An 18,483-nucleotide genomic window follows, 5' to 3' on the forward strand; every position below is an offset into this window, starting at 1 on the left:
CGGCTTTGCCGTTTTTATCCTTGTCTATTTTCTTTTTAACGTCTTGATATATCGGCGCGACTTTACAACGGCCTTCGTTATCGATAAATTTCGGTTTCATTTCTGTATAAGTGTTACCGTTATATTTGGGCTCGTACGGTGGGAGCGGTATGTACTTTTCGTGGATATTTTTAGAGTACGTCGCGTCGTCTCTTCTCCTCTTTACCTTCGACTGCTCTTTCCCCGTATACATATCGCTATTTTGCGATTTTCCTACAAATTTGGATTCGGATATTATCCTGAAGAGAGGCTTGCAGTCGTTGACCCGAGATTTCGATATCTGTTCGCAACTGGGGGCTTTGAACATCTTCGAAGAAGAAGGACTCTCGGGGTGGACTTTGATGGGGAAGATTTGCTCGCAGCTCGCCGCTCGCGAGACCCTGGGAGGTTGGGTGCCATGAGAAGGCGGAGGGCGCTCCTTGTTCTGCCAGTGCCGGACGGACATGCGCGCCGCCCCGCGGATGAAGCCCAGCGCTCCCGAGGGCTTGAAGGCCTCCGCCTTCCTCAGAATGAAGTTGTCGCTCACCTTGCCTTCGGACTTCTTCATGTCGGCTTTCCTTTTCTTCGGCTCGCAGCTCTGTAGCTCGCGACACAGTAAGCACGAACAGTTTTTGGAACAGATCATGATCCCGCAGACCGTCACATCGTCGGCGTCTCGCTCGAGAGGCGGCACTGTGAGAGGACGATGTCGCGACGCATCCGGAGTACCGCGAGCTGCTGCAGGTCGGGGAAGACTGAAGTCTCCGGTTGAATGACACGAGCGGCGATGGCTGCAGCGAGGGAGGGAGCCCCACTCTCGCGCGGGCCGCTGGCGCTGGTCCATTTCCCAGCATTGTCTACCTGCGTTTACTATTCCTTTCCATAGTTCGTGTAAAAACATTCGGCCGCGGCTTTATTTGCGGATTAGCGCTTTGCCCGCGGGCCCTTCGGCGGATACCTACATGACCTAACGCCTCGCATGTTCCCATCCATCATTGGATACAACAATAATTACGGATTTAACGACGACATACAAATGTGTTAGATATTTAAAAACAATCATTTTGTTATTTTATAAATTATTTTTTATCACGCACTAAGAAGATTTTATATATAAACAAAACCTTATTAAATAACTTATATCATAAATTAGAAAGATAATATTTCATAAGTAAGAGAAGTATCAAAATCTAAACAGTAATTTTATACAGTTATGCTTATAGATATTAATTTTACCAAATAATAGATAAAATCCACGAGATCTCTATTAACTGATTGCGTCGATAATAGACGTTAGCTTGAAGTTTGAAGGATCAACCGCTTCAAGCTGTCGCCTTTGACATTCTACAATTTTAATACAAAAATCTCTTTTTTGAGCGGTTATAATCAACAGCTACATTTGAGTGTGTCCTTAATGAGATTATTGTATCGAAGCTGCAGAAAGCCGTCAGTTTAGAGCAGCCGGGGTCAGCTGTTAGTCTGTTTTGGCACATGGTGAGAAATTCAAATTAGACGGATATTCCACTTAATTTGGTGGCACAAAACAAAAACAAAAAAACAACAATGGCCATGAAAATACTTCCATTACTTTCATCCCACGACAAATGCATGAAACAGAAACTACTACTAATTCCTTTGTGATTGTGATAGTAGACAAATTAGCGGATCTACGCTTGATAAAGATGTCACATTGTGCGAGTAATGCGACAAGGGTGACTGATTTTGTCAACTACCTGTGAATTGGATGATATGGTGATATGCTTACAATATTATTAGAATTTAAAACAAATAAAAAAAATACCTGGATACGTAAATTTACGAAATTCGATTCCTCAGATATATATGTGAGACGTTGCAAGTACCAACGCCGTTAAAACAGTTCACACTCCTCTTAATTCCCGCTCCTAGTACGAAATACTTAGTACAGGGTCTTCTTCGCTGCAGCAATACAGCATAGAGACCACAGTTCGTAGATTAAATTACTATTACGTATAAATAGTCTTATAAATTTATATATATATATATATATATATATTTATATATATATATATATATATATATATATATATATATATATATATATATATATATATATATATATATATATATATATATATATATATATATATATATATATATATATATATATATATATATATTATTTTTTTTATGTATAAGACCACCTTTGAATTTATCTAAGTAAACACGACTTGTTTTAAGAACTACAGATGTTCGAATCAACAGGTGAAAATACAAACAGTTCGTCAATCGAACAATTTTTAAAACAATATTTTATTTTTAGATAATAACGTTTATAAATAAGTAAATAAGTTGACCCGTCCCACCATTTTGAAATCAAAATTGTGTCGTTCAGTATATCTTCAGAGAGAGCCTTAAAAAATAAACTTTCTCTGGCAAGTTTAAAAAAATTCGACTTTAACGTGATCTGTATAAAAATAAACGGGTAGAGAGGTCTTCCATGATAGTGTGGCACAAATATTTTTTTTATCTAATTCTAATCAAAATACACTTCAATAATATTTTTTCAAATAACAATTCATTGTTTGAAAGTATAATTTTATGAATATTTTTTTTACACTGTTGAGCAGATAATAGTGTTAATGATGTTCTCTCTATCAACATATTATTTATTATGCTATTCCATACCATTATATGGTACATATATGGACAAGAATAGTTACATGGATGATGGGTTTAGATAGCGTAAACTACTTGTATGGGGAAACTGAGTCAGAATTTAAATCTTTAGTTTAAAAAAATGAAAAATATTGACTTAAATTATTAAATAATCGCACTGTTTTATCTTTATTTTTAAATATAATTATTTTTGTGTTGTTTTTGTAAAACCATAGTACACATTGTATGTAGATATCATACATACGCATTTATTTTAATTCACTAAAAAAATTATAAAATAAACTTTCATTTTTACAATTTTGTCTCACATATTTAGAATTTTTTGTGAACCAAAAGCCGTTGGATGCAATTTGTCAATGGAGTTCTTTTATACATTTAAAAAATATATATTTTTGTATAGCCATATTCTTTGATCATATTTGTTAAATCCATAATATTCTTACACACATGCATACATAAAGGTTTCAGCTGTATTTTTTCACAAAAACATTAACAGATAGCACTTTGAAGTCACAACTGGCTTGTTCCTATTCATGAGCAAAGGGTAGAATAGAGAGTTACACATCGCATAAATAAATCACTTTAACTCTTTTATGGCAGTTATTCAGCTTTGTTGATATTAAGACATCCATATTCCAATCTCTTAACTCTTTTTTGTCTCTGTTGAGATTTATAACAAAATCCATATAATTTTTGAGTTACAACGTAAGAAAACACGCTACACTTTCATAAAGCTGTATGAAAAGTTTTTTTTACGCCCAGTGAAACGCTGTTTGTATGATTTTCAAAACAATAACTAGTTAGTGTATTATGTTTATTGAATAATATATTCCTTCATCAATCGTATACATTGCTTTATTTATTAAGAGCTATTACGAGTGCATTGCATTGTGCGCTATGTATGCACTTACATGTAGATCATCACTACAAGAAGGAGAAAAGATACATTGTACATATGTATATCTACCTAAGTATTACGTATATATGTGTTTTATCAAGGCAGTCGGTAATTTTTTGATATATTTACGGATTTGACACTTTTCATTGTATAGAATGGCATCGCTCAGCCTTAATGGGTCGCCTACACAATAATTAATTCAAATTTTGTATATTCGAGAGTGTACCCCGAACACTAACGATTATTATACACATACTACGTACTCGTATATTCATTATGAATATTATGTGTAATGGGAGAAAGCCGAGAATGTCTTTTCGGAATAAATTGAATTGTAAGAGTGCCATGCATTAAATTCTGATATGCACGCGACCACAAGACGTAAGAAAATAGACTGCAATAAAATTTATTTTTATTTCGCATTACTTGTATGATGTATGTATCACGCAATATCCTAAAGCGGTAGCTTGCCAACTTCTGTAACCTTTCGAGCCTTCAAACTGGTGATATTCTTCAAACGACTAATGGATTTTTATAAACTTTATACAATAAAATAATTTACTTTATACAAACAAACAAAACAACTTTGTTTTAACCACTTTTTATTGGTACACTTTTTCCAACCGGTTTTGACAAGAACCTTGTCATCATCAGGGTTTATGTACGAATTATTTTGACAAGGTTCTTGTCGAAACCGGTTGGAAAAAGTGTACCAATAAAAAGTGGTTCAATCAAGTTTATAAAATGTGCCACAAAGTATCTGCGAAAAACATTCAAGAAATGGATTTTTGTTTTCTAATTATTTTTACTTATTTTTATTATGTTTTTGTCCATCTCCAAAGTATAGTGGTTAACACATTTGGCTTTTGTATTGAAGGTCCCGGGTTCGATACCCAGAGGGGTCAATCTAAATATTAGTGATTTTTTCACACTAATAATTACACCTGAAACGCAGAATTGTTCATGTAATTAACGACCAAAAAAACACTGCTTCGATGCCATTCAGTGCATATGCACCATTACGCGCGGAAAAGGGTCAGTAGAAGAACAATTACTTTCAGTTTTCAGGATTTGTTCACAACTTTCAGGACTCGTGAAATTATTGTCGTTGGTGGCAGAAAATTTGCGCTTTTTTACATTTTCATAATGTTTGAAGACCTCCCGATTTCATTGCTACATATCGATCGCTCCTTTCAACATCGTCATATTTCAAAAATCGTCAATTTTATGTTGTGAAATGTCAATTTTCATGTTTTAGGATTGCCCAGAAAATGAACTATATCCCAGCAAAAGCGGCATATTTTTAACTTAATATTTACCCGCTACTGGGCAAAAAGTGTTTTTTTTTTCATTTTGAAAAAAAATATTGTTTAATTATATTTTTAAATATACTTAATATTTTTCAAATGGAGAAAAAACATTCATGTTTAACCTAAAAAGATCTGTTGCACAGTAAAAAGTTCAATAAGCGGCTTGATATTTATTTTTAATACATTTTATTATATTTATAAACTTTAAAAACGATCTCCTGAAAAGTCAAGTTTTTTTATATAAATGACGTTGTTGAAAGGAGTGAGCGATATGTTAGATGAGGCGCCTTGGACGCCATAGAATGACCCATCTAACTTCGTTCATTGAATGACCTCGACACTTCCAAAGGACGGTAATGTTTATTGATATACTGATTATTGGTTTACCGAATTGGCGATAACTTTGTGGAATAACATGATGATTTAAATATTTAAATAAAAACACTTAAACAATACTTCTTTTGAGTATATTAATGTGAACACAGCTAGTTTCGAGACCTTATCAACACACAAAATTGTTATTAAAAAAATGTATTGATATTATAATGGATCTGATTTTGCAGTGTAGTATTTAAATGGACGTTGTGAATGTGTATACTATTTTAAAAAATAATTACAATTTCTACATGCTAACATTTTTGTATACGCAATGTCGTAAATTTAACCACTTCATTTAATGATAAATAACATGCAGTTGTGTATTATAATATGTACTTAATACATAGGGAAAGTCGATAGTTGTTCTAAGGTACCGGTAACTCTACCTCTTCGTATATTATTTTACAGGCGGTAGATTCATACAATGTGGTTCGTTAGTCAAGTTTTTTAAAGAATAAATTTATTGCCCGTTAAATTATGAATGTATTATTTAAAAAGATACTTATGCCTATCTTGGTGCCGGACGAAATAACAAAGAAACAAGCCTGTGTTGAGAATTGTTTAGATTACGTATCTTTGTGTTTACATATAACGACGCTAGTAAGGGCTAATGCATTTCTTTTGATGTTAGACACCTTCGGGGGACAGTTTGACGAGTAAACGGATAGGGAAAGTTGTCGTAAAAAATAAATATGCGTTAGGTATGAGAACTTTCACTCTTATTATATCCCACGACCCTTTGTGTGAAGATTTTTCATCGAGATTATCGGATGATCTTGATCTTGACGCAGTGCGTTAGTGCTAGTTCGTTTAAAAAGAGTTTAAATATAATATTCATACGCAATCTTACAGCATTCAAAAATTTACAATGAACAATATGCCTTTTTATATATTTTTATTAGATGGCGATTCTTATTTTCTTAACGGAAAAACTATTTTGTTATCCGAGTATCTATAATATATTATGTTTTGTCTGTAATATTTTTTGACCGTAGTATAATGGTCAGTACGCTTGGCTACCGTGCAGGAGGTCCTGCGTCAATTCCTAGGGGGGGGAGTCAGATAAATATAAGTGATGAGGAGATGCATGAATGTAGAAGAGGCGAAAAATGTTTGCAAATACAGAGTGGTGTGGCGTTCGATTCTCTCTGCCTACCCCTGCGGGGAACCGGCGTGATGGTTAATTAGTATGTTAGTTAGATTTTTTTACTCCAATATTTATTTAATATTACCCTGGACTGGTACTTGAAGCGGGGCTGATCACCTTTCCTTCATGTGTGAACGATCAAAATAACCCTGCGTTCATATGATGCATGCCTCTTGCACCATCGGGTGTGGATGAGGGGAGGGTTTGAAGAAGTTTCAGAAATTTTTAAATACGCTCATTTTATTTTTGCGCCAAATAATGCCATTTTTTGTAAACAGTGAGTGAAATTTACTTAAATCAGTTATATTATTTTTTGACATCTCATCAAAGATGAAGAAAAATTTGGAAGTATAGGCATTTACGGGGCTGACGACCGTCATAGTCTGGTTTAAGTGATCACTTTACACACGTGTAACATTCACCAATTCTACCCATTATTGACAACCACACTACTCAAATTCTTGGAAGAGACATCTATTGGTGAGATAAAAAGAAGCTTTTTATTGAGCAATAAAAAAAAAATATGAAAATAACTCCTGTAATTGGAGATAATCCAGATTTTGTCAACAAGTATTTGGACACACTCAAAATGTTGTAGATTATGATTTCATTCTTTTATAGAAATCAGCCTACTTATACATAAGTATTCATGAAAAAATAATGAGAAAAAGTAAAAATATTGTTCAAAAATTTACTCCATGTTTGTCTTCCATTTTATTTGTAAATACAATATAAATAATCAATCAAAAATTCACAAGTAAGCGAGATTTCACATCGCTTCTACAAAGGGAAGTGGGTCGAAATAATTATTATTTTAGGATGATAGGTTGATAACCTATCATGTGACATCCACTCCCAATGCTGTATAGGGCACTGCATCAAATTGGTGCAATGTCAATTTGATAGTTTATTTGAAGTCAAGGTCATCAATCCTGCGCTTCAGGAAATATAAACAAAATATTCAGTTTTAATTTTTACCAGAAGATGAAAACATTTGTAAGTTTTCGAAACTAGTCGTATATATAAATAAAACTCATTATAGTGGTTTATTCAAGTGTTTAATTTAAAAAAATATATAAATTAAAATTATATTTAACACTCTCCTTTTTATTCAATATTTACTTTGCGTAAAAACCACTTAAAAAATTACTTCATGACAACCGGTTTCGGAATAATTACACCATCACCAGGTCAGTTTATTAACGAAGGAGATAAAAGTATGCGCATGTGAGGAGATTGGAACCATCCAGGCTCCCCCACATTACACTATACGGCCAACCCCCAAGGTAGACGACTCCCGAGCAGACCACCAAAGAGATGGATCGACGGCTGGGAATCGACCTCGCAGGAGGCTAATCCCTCTTAAAAACCGGCCTCAAGGCCTACACCAAGCAGAAGAAGAGAAGAAGAAGAAAGATAGATAAATAAGAAGTCCCAGGATCTCGTAAGTAGTAGGTAGTTGGTTCTACCTACCAACATCCCTCATAAAAACAGGCCACAAGGCCCACACCAAGAGGAAGAAGAAGAATATATTGGTTTTTAAACGAGAAATTAAAAACGTTCTCAGATATTTAATTACTGATTCAATCGAGTTTTGTTTTTGTATTAGAAAATTTTCCACTTTGGCTTCGTTGCTAATTTAATTCCGTTTATTAATAACGCCGATAAAAAATAGCATTTTTTCGTGTTTTCTCAGAGATGCTTTCTTTTCTTGTAATAAAATTGCGAAGAGTAGGTTTTACTTTCCAATCGAGATGTATTCGGAATGGTCCCATGGGTTAGGAGAGTAATTTCTTCCAGAACAAAGGCGACTTGCTCGCTCTCAGACGGTACTCGGTGTCGCATTCTCACACTTTCTTCGTATTATAAACAGCGTGATTAGTGTTGTGGTTCGCACAAGACGACCCATCAAATAATCGCGATCATCTCTTCTATTACCGACGCCTCTTGGCGTCAGATCAGTTAGCTACCAGTTAGATTGCGTCCATATCAGAATAAATATGCAAATATTCAGATAGGGCCGATATATCACAGTTCGAATAATCATAAAATAATCGCGATCATCTCTTCTATTACCGACGCCTCTTGGCGTCAGATCAGTTAGCTACCAGTTAGATTGCGTCCATTTCAGAATAAATATGCAAATATTCAGATAGGGCCGATATATCACAGTTTGAATAATCATCAAATAATCGCGATTATCTCTTCAATAGAAGAGATAATCGCGATTATTTGATGATTATTCAATAATTTGATGATTATTCGGTAATAACCGACGCCTCTTGGCGTCAGATCAGTAAGCTACCAGTTAGATTGCGTCCATTTCAGAATAAATTAAGACCGATATATCACAGTTCGAATAATCATCAAATAATCGCGATCATCTTTTCCATTACCGACGCCTCTTGGCGTCAGATCAGTAAGCTACCAGTTAGATTGCGTCCATTTCAGAATAAATATGCAAATATTCAGATAAGACCGATATATCACAGTTCGAATAATCATCAAATAATCGCGATTATCTCTTCTATTAACGACGCCTCTTGGCGTCAGATCACTTAGCTGCCGGGGAAACCTTCTACCGATTGCGTCCATTTTCTATCAATATGCACTCATTCAGATAGGGCCGATATATCACAGTTCGAATAATCACTTATTTAGAGATAGCCGATATATCACTGTTCAAAACGTAACTAGTGAGATACTCTTTCAAATTTATTTGATTATTCATATATTCAAAATTTTCAGTTGGTTTAAATTTATGGTGTAGGTATATCTATCAGAAGGGTATCGATTACATACGAAATGTAACTTTTTAACTACTTAGTGAAGTTTAAAATATAAGGAATATTTATTTTTATTTTGTTGAATAGAATCTAACCTACTTCATTAACACGTCAACGTATAGAAACGATGCCCTGAGAGTAAATATTGTTGTTCTAAATGCAAAAAAGTATTCCATATTACCCTGGTACCTGAAGCGGAGGGCTGATCACCTTTCCTTCATGTGTTAACGATCGAGATAACTCCGCGTTTATAAGATGCAGTGCCGTATACACCATTGGGGTGTGGATAAGGGTTTGAAGAAATGCAAAATTGTTTGAAAGAAATGCTCGTATATAATATTTATTGTTATGATAAGCAAACATAAACTTTTCATTTTAATATAATTTATATTTCAAAGAGTAGAGATTTAAGCATGGTTCTCAACACGTATAAAGGACGACAATTCGACCAAAAAAACCTTTTAAGCTTTCATTGCAAAAAAAAAACACAACCTTTTTTTGGAAAAAAAAAATCTTTTTTCTTTTTTTATAACACATTGACATACGTATTCATACAAATTATTTGGAAATAGCTAATAAGCATTTTTTCTTGCTGTTTTAAAATAGGTACAATATTTCAAATAAAGTAAATGATTTTTATGTTTTAGAAAAGAATATTCATCTGAATCACTCGCTCTTAATTGCCTTTAGATCTTAGTTCAGCGTTTGATTTGAACGATGACATGAATATGTATACCTTCAATTTGCACATATGTGTGGCAATTATATTAGAGATATCACATATCGCTCACTCCTTTCAAGAACGTCATAAATCAAAAAACTTGATTATTCAGGAGAAGGTTTTTAATGTTTTCAAATATAACATAGTGTATTAAAAATAAATATCAAGCCTCTTATTGAACTTTTTGCAATGCAACAGATCTTTTAAGGTAAAACCTGGAGGTTTTTTCCCCATTTGAAAAATATTTAATATATTTAAAAAAATTATTAAACAATACATTTTCTTCAAAATGCAAAAGCAACATTTTCTGCCCTGTAGCGGGTAAATATTAGGTTAAAAATATGCCTCATTTGCTGGGATATAGTACATTTTCTGGGCATTCCGAAAACATGCACAACTGAAAATTGACGATTTTTGATTTATGACGTTCTTGAAAGGAGTGAGCGATATAACACCTGTTTCAGTCTTAATTGGAATATGTAGTGATCCCTCTGACACCATTACAACTATTAACGGACCTAGCATTTTTTAATGGTATAGACTAGCAGGTCAATACGAAAGTTACCGATTTTAAAATTTCTTCTTTAATAACATTGGGATTTTGAAAACGCTTTACAAAATTATTGCCAGGAAATTAAAATAACTAAAAAAGTTGATTTATTTATTATTATTATCGAATAGCAGTACCTATAAGCAATGGTTACTAAACAAAGAAGATAATACGTTAACTTCCATAGGTAATCTCCCAACTTGAAAGAATCTTAATAATATGTGATCAATGATATTTAGTTTGAACAAATTAACCCATTTATATATATTTTATATAAATATGATTTTTTATTAGATTTAAGTTTTGTACTAACATTACTTAGTGGAACTGCATTTTATATTATAAAATAACAAGTTTGTAATTTTTTCCACATTAATTTTATTTCACCAGTGACTTGGTTTCGTCGTAATCGAAATGATCAGATTGGTATGAGGCTAGACAAAATTCTGTTATGTATTTTATTATTTCAACTCCTGCCTTGTTGTTGTGCATGTGGAAAAATTACATTTTATTATGTATGATTTTTATTCAATAAGTTAAATTTTTTACAAGGTTTGGTATTTCAGAAATGACACACAAAATATAAATTGTTATTTATAGAGAAACTAATCAAAGTTTAACTGAACTAAGATAGAGAGCTTTAATGTTTGAAACACAACTAGCATATAAAATACATTGAGAATACCATAATTTAAGAAATGTGGTGTTTAATCTTGGGTTAAATGTATCTTGAATATTATGAAACATTTCCAAAGACAAATTGGGTACGGTAGTATTTTATAAAAATATATCTACATTTTTAAATTATCTAAAATATGTATCTACAATATAAAAAAAAATGAAATGTTTTAAGTATTTAACGGTTTTCGCTGTAAAAAAAAACAGATGGTTCCATAGAAACAGTAACGATACAAATAATTATTAAAAAACAAAATTTATGGTGAGATTTCAATTTTCAAGCATTTGTCATGCAAAATGTAATCAATATAAAGACATAGAATTTTAAAATTAAACGAAAGTTTTCTCACTTTAATAACGATAATTTTAATTAGAATAGCATATTTATACATAACATAATACAACAAAATCGTTAAAAATTATTGCTAAACAAGTGAAATGTGATTATTAAAAGTATTATGTATATATTTAAAACATCTTTTTTATAATTAAAATTGAACTTATAAATATTTTATAGTGATTTTAAAACAAAGTTTTAATTATAAAATGGAAAATCACAAAGTTATTGCTTCAAATATAAATTATACACATAATTTTCAGTTGAATATTTTATCGCAAAATTTATATTGACAGGCGTCGTAAGTGGATAGATTTAAATATAAAAAAAAAACACTTTTGAAATAATACTTCTGAAAAAAAAAATGTAAATAAGACAAGTTTTGAGAACTACAGATGTTCTCATTAGCACCTGAAAATATAAAACAAATGGTTCGTATTTTCACATCGTGATGAAAATAATTGTGTTTAGATTAATAATCTCAAAAGTGGTCTTATACAAGTGTTTTATTTTTTAAATATTATCATCATATTATTTCACGAAATAAATGCCCAACAAATAATATACATAGTTGGGTACATGTTCAATTGCGGAACTGGCGTCGCGGGTTCGATTCCCGCCACTTGCGAAATGCACAAGAAATACATATTTGTTTTTAATTTTTCTGTATTTTGTGATATATCTTTTATACCTGCCTTCCCTATCATTACTATCCTATCTGCCGACAAACCTCTTAAATAGAGGCTTTTAGGGTTATTTCATTAAAAATATAGGATTTAAAAAATGTTGTTAATTAAGAATATTAATAATATTTACTCAATATTACCCTAGACTGGTACCTAAAGCGGAGGGCTGATATCACGGAGTGCCCTTTGCATCATTGGGGGGGGGGGGTGGATAAGGGTTTGAAGAAGAGGTATAAGTACATATTAAAAAAATATACATCACTACATCAATTTAACAATATAACGGGATGAAAAATACTTTTTATATATAAGTATATTCTTGTTTTATAAGGAATCAATTGAAATAATTTACAAATAGCGTAAAGGATTTTGTTAACACTATACGCTCACACACACACGCACACGCACACACACAAACACATATTTATCATGTTTATATGAATATATATGTATATGTTCATATATATATGTATATATATATATATATATATATATATATATATATATATATATATATATATATATATATATATATACATATATATATATATATAAATATATATATGTATATACATATATATAAATATATATATATATATATATATATATATATATATATATATATATATATATATATATATATATATATATATATATATATATATATATATATATATATATATATATATATATATATATATATATAAATACATATAAATATATATATATATATATATATATATATATATATATATATATATATATATATATATATAAATATATACATAAAATTATAATTTGATCTGAAACGTAGTATAATAAATTTACTTATTGAATTTATTACTTACTATTGAATTTATTATAGCTCTTTTATTCATTTATAAGTCAAGAAAATAAAATGTTCATCTCTTCAAATTGTATTTAAAGATACGGCCTGCTTGTTTAGCATCCCACAGGTTGCATTCGATGTGGGTACAATTATCAGCACTTACATTATTATATACATACGTTTGTCCATGAAAGCAATTTGTTAATCCATTGTTAGTGACCTGCATAGAAAAGCAGAACCGGAATTTTCCTTTGGTATTTGCAGAACATGCTATACCAGTATCGTATGTTCAAAATGTTACAACCAAATAAATGCATTCACTCCCGGTCTATTCCTTACTTGATATCTTTAGGATTTCCCATATTGTTATGTTTAAAAAATATAATAATTTGAAAATATGAATGACAATATGAAAAACAATATTTGAATTAGTAAAAATATCAACTTAACAATATTTCATATTTATCACCAATCTCTTTTTTACAATGGATAAGTAATTCTCATCATAAAATAGCAGTTAAACAAAAAGATATATAGATAGTACGTACTCGTACTTATTTGTATATAAGTATGGAAATTTCACTTTAAAATATTTAAAACATTAAAAACTTTTTTCACGTCCAAAAATATTGTTTCAACGGAACTTTATTTGCATTTTAATAAAAATAAATTTTTGAAATCTTACGAAAATGGCAAAAAATAATTAAATTGCGTTTGTTTAATTACATGTATTATTTTATTATCTACGAAAAAAAGAAGAAGAAAAAAACTTCTATCTATTATTTACATAAAATGTAAATTCTTCTTAATTAAAATGCGAAATTTGAGTACACTACATATTATATGAGTATTATTTTATATTTCAAAAAAGTAAAATAATCAAAATTTTTCGAATTTTTAATGTGAAAAAAACTTTATTTCATTAAGTTGGTAGTATTTATGTAAAAATGATTTTTGTTTGTGACAAGATGTCATTTATTTATATCAAAGCATTATACATTATTAAAAACTTTCTAAATTATTGTTGAAAAGTAAAATAGTTTTTCACTTTAGAGTGCAGAAAATTGAAATGGAAATGGATAGATTAAATTAAAATAAATTAAGAAATACATGTTCTCCTTATACGGATACATTAAACAGACTTTGAAAGGGGGATAAATGTGAAAGGCGTGTTGAAAGCAATTGCAGTGTTCAAAAGCTCATAGGTAGAAGTTCAAAGCACAACGGGACTCTGCTGCTAATCATAATGTATGAAATCAAAACTTTCAAGAAAAGCTGGGTAAATCAGGCCAAATGCAGGCGAAATGTGATCTCTCATGCGATTATGCGGCAGGTGATTTACGATGAAATATTCAAATAATGCGCAAATATTTGAAGCACTAATTTTGTGATTTCCCATTTTATAATTAAAATGTTACTTTGTTTTAAAATCACTATAAATATTTTATTATAACTTATAATTATAATGTCTACCGGTTTCGAAGCTAACCGCTTCTTTATTAAGTCTGTAATACAGACTTGATAAAGAAGCGGTTAGCTTGGAAACATTATAATTAAGTTATAATAAAATATTTAAGGTGATTTTAAAACAAAGTTACATTTAAATTGTAAAGGAAATATGTTTGCTAAAATATTATACATATAACTTCACATTAACTTCAAATATTATACACTTCACACGCGTATAAAGAAGAAGTTAAAATATTTTTTGGGGTGCCTGCACAGAAGGGACACATTAAGTTTAGGTATTTTGATGTTACGGAACCAAGAGGATTTATGTATCATGGGTTGAATAGATTTATAGTAAGATCCGGTGGATTTTACGGAAAATATTTTAGTCCACTCATCGCTCGCATCAGTTTTGAGCTTACTAAGGTAATCAGAAATGGGAAGGGTGAATAAACTGAGTTTTTTTGTGGCATCTATCACTCAATTATGGGTGTTTTGCAAAAAAACATGGGTGTGCGGTGACTCGGTCGAAACTAGACGTGTTTTATAAACTCAAAAAAGTTGTCGTAAACAATGTTTTATATTCATATTTATGATCACTTTACACACGTGTAATATTCACTAATTCTACCCATGATTTACAACCACACTACTCAAATTCTTGGAAATTCTATATAAATATACTTATGATCCAATTTTCAAACATTGTACTTGAATTTTCACTAGAATTTTCACAAGAGACATTTATTGGTGAGATGAAGAAACTTTTTTATTGAGCAGAAACTCTTTTAATTGTATGTGAGGTCCGAATCCTGGATTATAATCACATACACGAGAAACGCCAGAAAATATTTATTTCATTTTATTATTTTTGCTTATAATTTGACCAGATATTTTATAAACTTATAAATTTATAAATTTATTTGGACATACTCAAAATGTTGCAAATAGTCTATATTTTTTTCCGCATACTGTATGCTAATCGGGTTAGGTTCAACGTAACACATTAATCTAATCACAATCACGCCTTGTACGTACATAGATCAAAATAGTCGGAGAAATGTAAGAACAACAACAATGCCACAGATTCGTGTAAACTTTTACTCGGAATGATTAAATCTCGTGCAAGAGCGTCAAATTATGGATAGAAAAATGAATGAATGATCCAAAAACTCAGACAAGAATAGACTTAACGGCCATATTAACATGAAATTAAGTTTAAAGTGAAAACATTTTTGTAATGTGAGACTTTTTATGGTTTAATTTCACTTTTAGGGCCACGTATTGTACAAAAATACAACGGCAGGAGAAAATAAATACGGTTGCATTTGATTTAGTTAAATGAGTTCTTTTATTACAACATAATTTGCAAATTATTCTTATATTTAAAGTTTTATTTTATTTTATTTTATTATCTACGTCTTTAATTATCTTAATAAAAGAGTTCACTTTAATTGACTGCTTTTAACAAATTTTGTATATAAATATGTGGAAATGATTTTTTTCAATACAGATTAACAATGACATTTCACAGCGAAGCAGCTGTCACTAAAGTAATATTAATTGAATAGTGTATCGTGTGTTATTTTATATAAATAATAATGGAATAATTGAATATCATCATTTTATCTTATTTTAATGACATTTATTTTATTTGGGAATTTTATAGAACAGTGACATCAAGTCATTCACCTAAACAAGTATTACAAAATAAATACTTGTACTATTCTAATTAAAAATTCCAATTATAATTATGAAAATACCTGGAAGAGGAACGGGAGGGAGGAAAAGGGAAAGGTCAAAGCTCATGTTAAAGATATTACGATAATATATTTAAATGATAGTTTATCTTTTTTAAGTAGTAATTTGAATAGTTGAGTAGTGTGATTGTAGTATTATCAGTAAAATATACACGTACAACAAGAAAAATTGCTGGAAAAATAGGTAAAAGTTGATACACATTTGCCAAAATTTGCCTTTCTAGCTTCAAATATAAAAACAAAATTCATGTCTAATGTAAATAAAATATCATTTTTTTTATTATTTTATTTTATATTTGGCATTCACCCAGTGAGGGGATGTTTCTACCAGTTTTGAATATTATTTTAATTACAAAGAAAATAATAATAAAAAAATTAACAATTAGTAAAAAAAACATGTTTATTGATTAATTTGGTGTTTAATTTGTAGAACTCCATTTTAATTTACGTATTAATTTTAAATAAAACACAGATTTTTTGAGTCCACTAAGTTGTATTTTATTAACAAAAACACATAAAAAATTTATATTGTGACAATTGTTTCGCCTTGTTTGGGCATTATCAAACGAATCAATTGTCAAAATATTAATTTTTTATGTGTTCTTGTTAATAAAATACAACTTAGTAGACTCAAAAAATCTGTGTTTGATTTAAAATTTAATGCGTTTAATGGCTTTATCATTCAAGAAATTGTGACAGCAATTCTAGAATTAAATTCAGAAAGAAGGGTAAATACTTGGGTAGGGAGTTGGATTCCTGCTTGATTCCGTTAAGCTATTTAGAAAGTTCTCCTTATCTGTTGTTAGCGGACTGAAAGAACGTATTAAAAAATGTTTGAATATTTTATACTGACCTTCTAGGCTTAGGCCTGACAATCTCATGAGTGGCGTCCGTGATACAAAGGGGGCTCATGGGCCCCACTCCGGGCAGGCCCCCCCCGGGCAGCCCCCCTCCGGGCAGAGCCCCCCCGGGCGGGAGGCCGCCCCCCGGCAGGGCCCCCCACGCGCCGCCCCTCCAGCCGCCCCCGGAACCTCCACTCCCCTCGCTCATCGGGGGCACCCTAGGCAACTAGTGTTCGGCATATCCACACTGCCCACAATCTCTAATTCACCACTTTAAACACCGAATTTTATGATTCCCTATTACTAAAAACACTTTAAAATATATATTTCACACAATTTCACCTTAAAATATAAAATTTTCGCTTATTTTTAACGACTTTTAAACGCAACACTTTGTTCACAACACTTGAAAATACGTATTTTCAAAACTCACTTAACTGTTTTTAAACATGCGACATTCCTTGATGATTCGACGTTGTAGCAACGGTTGTTTACTGCGTTCCTGAAAGTAAAACAATTATTAATTTGTGAAAATATTAACATAAATTAAATACTTTTCAGACAAATATCTCAACAACCGCATTCGTTTGTTGAGAACTTACTTTATTTAACATAACTTCCAAATGTTGAGAACTTTATGAAATAATGGTTGTCAATCATGACTAGAATTTGTGAATGTTACACATGTGTAAAGTGATCACTTAAACCCTAGTAGTGTGAATAGTGTGGTTGTCAATCATGGGTAGAATTGGTGAATGTTACAAGTGTGTAAAGTGATCACTTAAACCAGCCTATGACGGTCGTAAGCCCCGTAAATGCCCAGACTTCCATATTCTTCTTCATCCATGTTGGGATGTCAAAAAATAATATGGTAATCAACTCCCATAATTGGAGATAATCCAGATTTATGAACAAGTATTTGAACACACTCAATATGTTGAAGATAATTGTATTTATCTGCAAATACGTGTATGCTGTTTTTTTACGATCGTTGATATTTTTTTTATTATTGAATACGTTTTTGTTGCACTTGTGTTATGCAATTATGGTAATTTTTTTCATAGACACTTAAGAATTTATTCTTGAACTTTATGAGTAGGCACTTACATACTTGCTAGTTGTTTATGATACTTCGTTTAAAGATTGCTACATTTTAGTTGTCAATGCCCTCATGTGAGGCATAACGAATGGTACTAACTCGTATTTGCGAGCATTATGAATCGTTTTACGCAAATCGTTTGCAGTTTTTTTATGAATGCATATTTCTCTGGTGTTTTTTGCGTTATCTACCACAAAAGAGGCGATATTGAATTTTCCTTCCAAGTTTCTGCCTTTTAAATGCCATTTACTGCACTACCAGCATATGTATCTACTTTGAACACGATTATAGTAGATATATATGTACACTCTATGGTATGTTGTTTGAACTTTAAGGT

The 18,483-nt window shown here is 31.1% G+C and overlaps 1 protein-coding gene across 3 annotated transcripts in view; it reads right to left on the bottom strand.

Annotated features, from left to right (window-relative positions):
* Positions 1-18,483, bottom strand: part of LOC148308444 (ankyrin repeat and BTB/POZ domain-containing protein 2) — an 81,163-nt gene that overhangs the window by 40,292 nt on the left and 22,388 nt on the right. For all 3 annotated transcript variants that reach the window (XM_088261753.1, XM_088261754.1, XM_088261752.1), the window contains exon 2: positions 17,059-17,549. In XM_088261753.1, the coding sequence (XP_088117879.1) occupies positions 17,059-17,255 (197 nt within the window). In that variant the 5' untranslated portion in view covers positions 17,256-17,549. The remainder of the gene's footprint in view (positions 1-17,058; positions 17,550-18,483) is intronic.

This window comes from Brachycentrus maculatus, unplaced genomic scaffold (genome assembly GCF_059751285.1).
Source record: "Brachycentrus maculatus isolate JH-2025_06_01 unplaced genomic scaffold, ASM5975128v1 h1tg000166l, whole genome shotgun sequence".
Taxonomy (NCBI): Eukaryota; Metazoa; Arthropoda; class Insecta; order Trichoptera; family Brachycentridae; genus Brachycentrus; species Brachycentrus maculatus.